This window comes from Eimeria mitis, genomic scaffold (assembly GCF_000499745.2).
Source record: "Eimeria mitis Houghton genomic scaffold, Emh_scaff3448, whole genome shotgun sequence".
Taxonomy (NCBI): Eukaryota; Apicomplexa; class Conoidasida; order Eucoccidiorida; family Eimeriidae; genus Eimeria; species Eimeria mitis.
The window spans coordinates 1963-3034 of NW_013571789.1; the positions used below are offsets into that span (position 1 = coordinate 1963).

The 1072-nt window shown below is 31.2% G+C and overlaps 1 protein-coding gene across 1 annotated transcript in view; it reads right to left on the reverse strand.

The window, feature by feature from the left end:
- EMH_0066220 (uncharacterized protein) overlaps positions 1–1072 on the reverse strand; it is a gene marked incomplete at both ends in the record, with an annotated part of 3642 nt that overhangs the window by 1396 nt on the left and 1174 nt on the right. The window contains one exon of the mRNA XM_013498477.1: positions 299–679. Within this exon, the coding sequence (XP_013353931.1) occupies positions 299–679 (381 nt within the window). The remainder of the gene's footprint in view (positions 1–298; positions 680–1072) is intronic.

Here is a 1072-nt window from a genome sequence, read left to right on the forward strand (position 1 = left end):
TAAAAAAATATTAAATATAAATAAAAACAAAACGAAGACACAACAAATATACAAACTGAAGGAGAAACACAACAAAAATACCGACAAAAAAAAACAAAGACAAAAACAAAAATAAAAACAAAAACAAAAGACAAAGACAAAGATAAAAACAAAAGACAAAAACAAAAACAAAAGACAATGAGAAAAAAAAACAAAAGACAAAGACAAGGAGAAAAACAAAAGACAAAGACAAAAGACAAAATACAAAGACAAAAGACAAAATACAAAGACAAAGACAAAGACAAAGACAAAGACGCACCTTGTTTGCTGCAGCAGAAGTATCAAGGGTAATAGAGGGCAGCTGAATATGTTTAAGTCTATCGAAGCTGAGTGCTTCCTCTGCTGCTGCTGCTGCTGCTGCTGCAGCAGCAGCAGCAGCAGCAGCAGCAGAGTGTGTTTTATGTTGTATTGTTTCTTCTTGTTTAGATAAAAAAGAAAGACAAGGAGACAGGAGAGACTGCTCGCCGCCCCAAATTCTATCGAAGCAATCATCAGCAGCATCTCTTGCTGCTGCTGCTGCTGCTGCTGCAGCACCAGCAGCAGCAGCAGCAGCACCAGTACCAGCAGCAGAAGGAACACCCACAAACTCAGCCCGGCGAGCTACAGGCGGCGGCTTGGGTACTCTGCATGCAGCCACCAGCTGAACACACACAAACAAATATATTCTATTAAAATATAAATAAATAAATTTATAAATATAAATAAATAAATATATATATACATATATATATATATATATATATATAATAAAAACGATAAGAGTAAAAACAATAGTAATCATAAAAACAATAAAAATAACAAAAACGATAAAAACAAAAACAAAAAGAAAAACAACAGAAAGAACAAAAACAAAAAGAAGAACAACAACAACAACAATAATAATTAAAAAAAAGAAAAAAAAAGAAAAAAAAACAGCAACAAAAACAACACTAAGACTCAAAATAAAAACAAAAGAATAACAACAACAACACCAACAACACCAAAAAAAAAAAAAAAAAAAAAAAAAAAAAAAAAAAAAAAAAAAAAAAAAAAA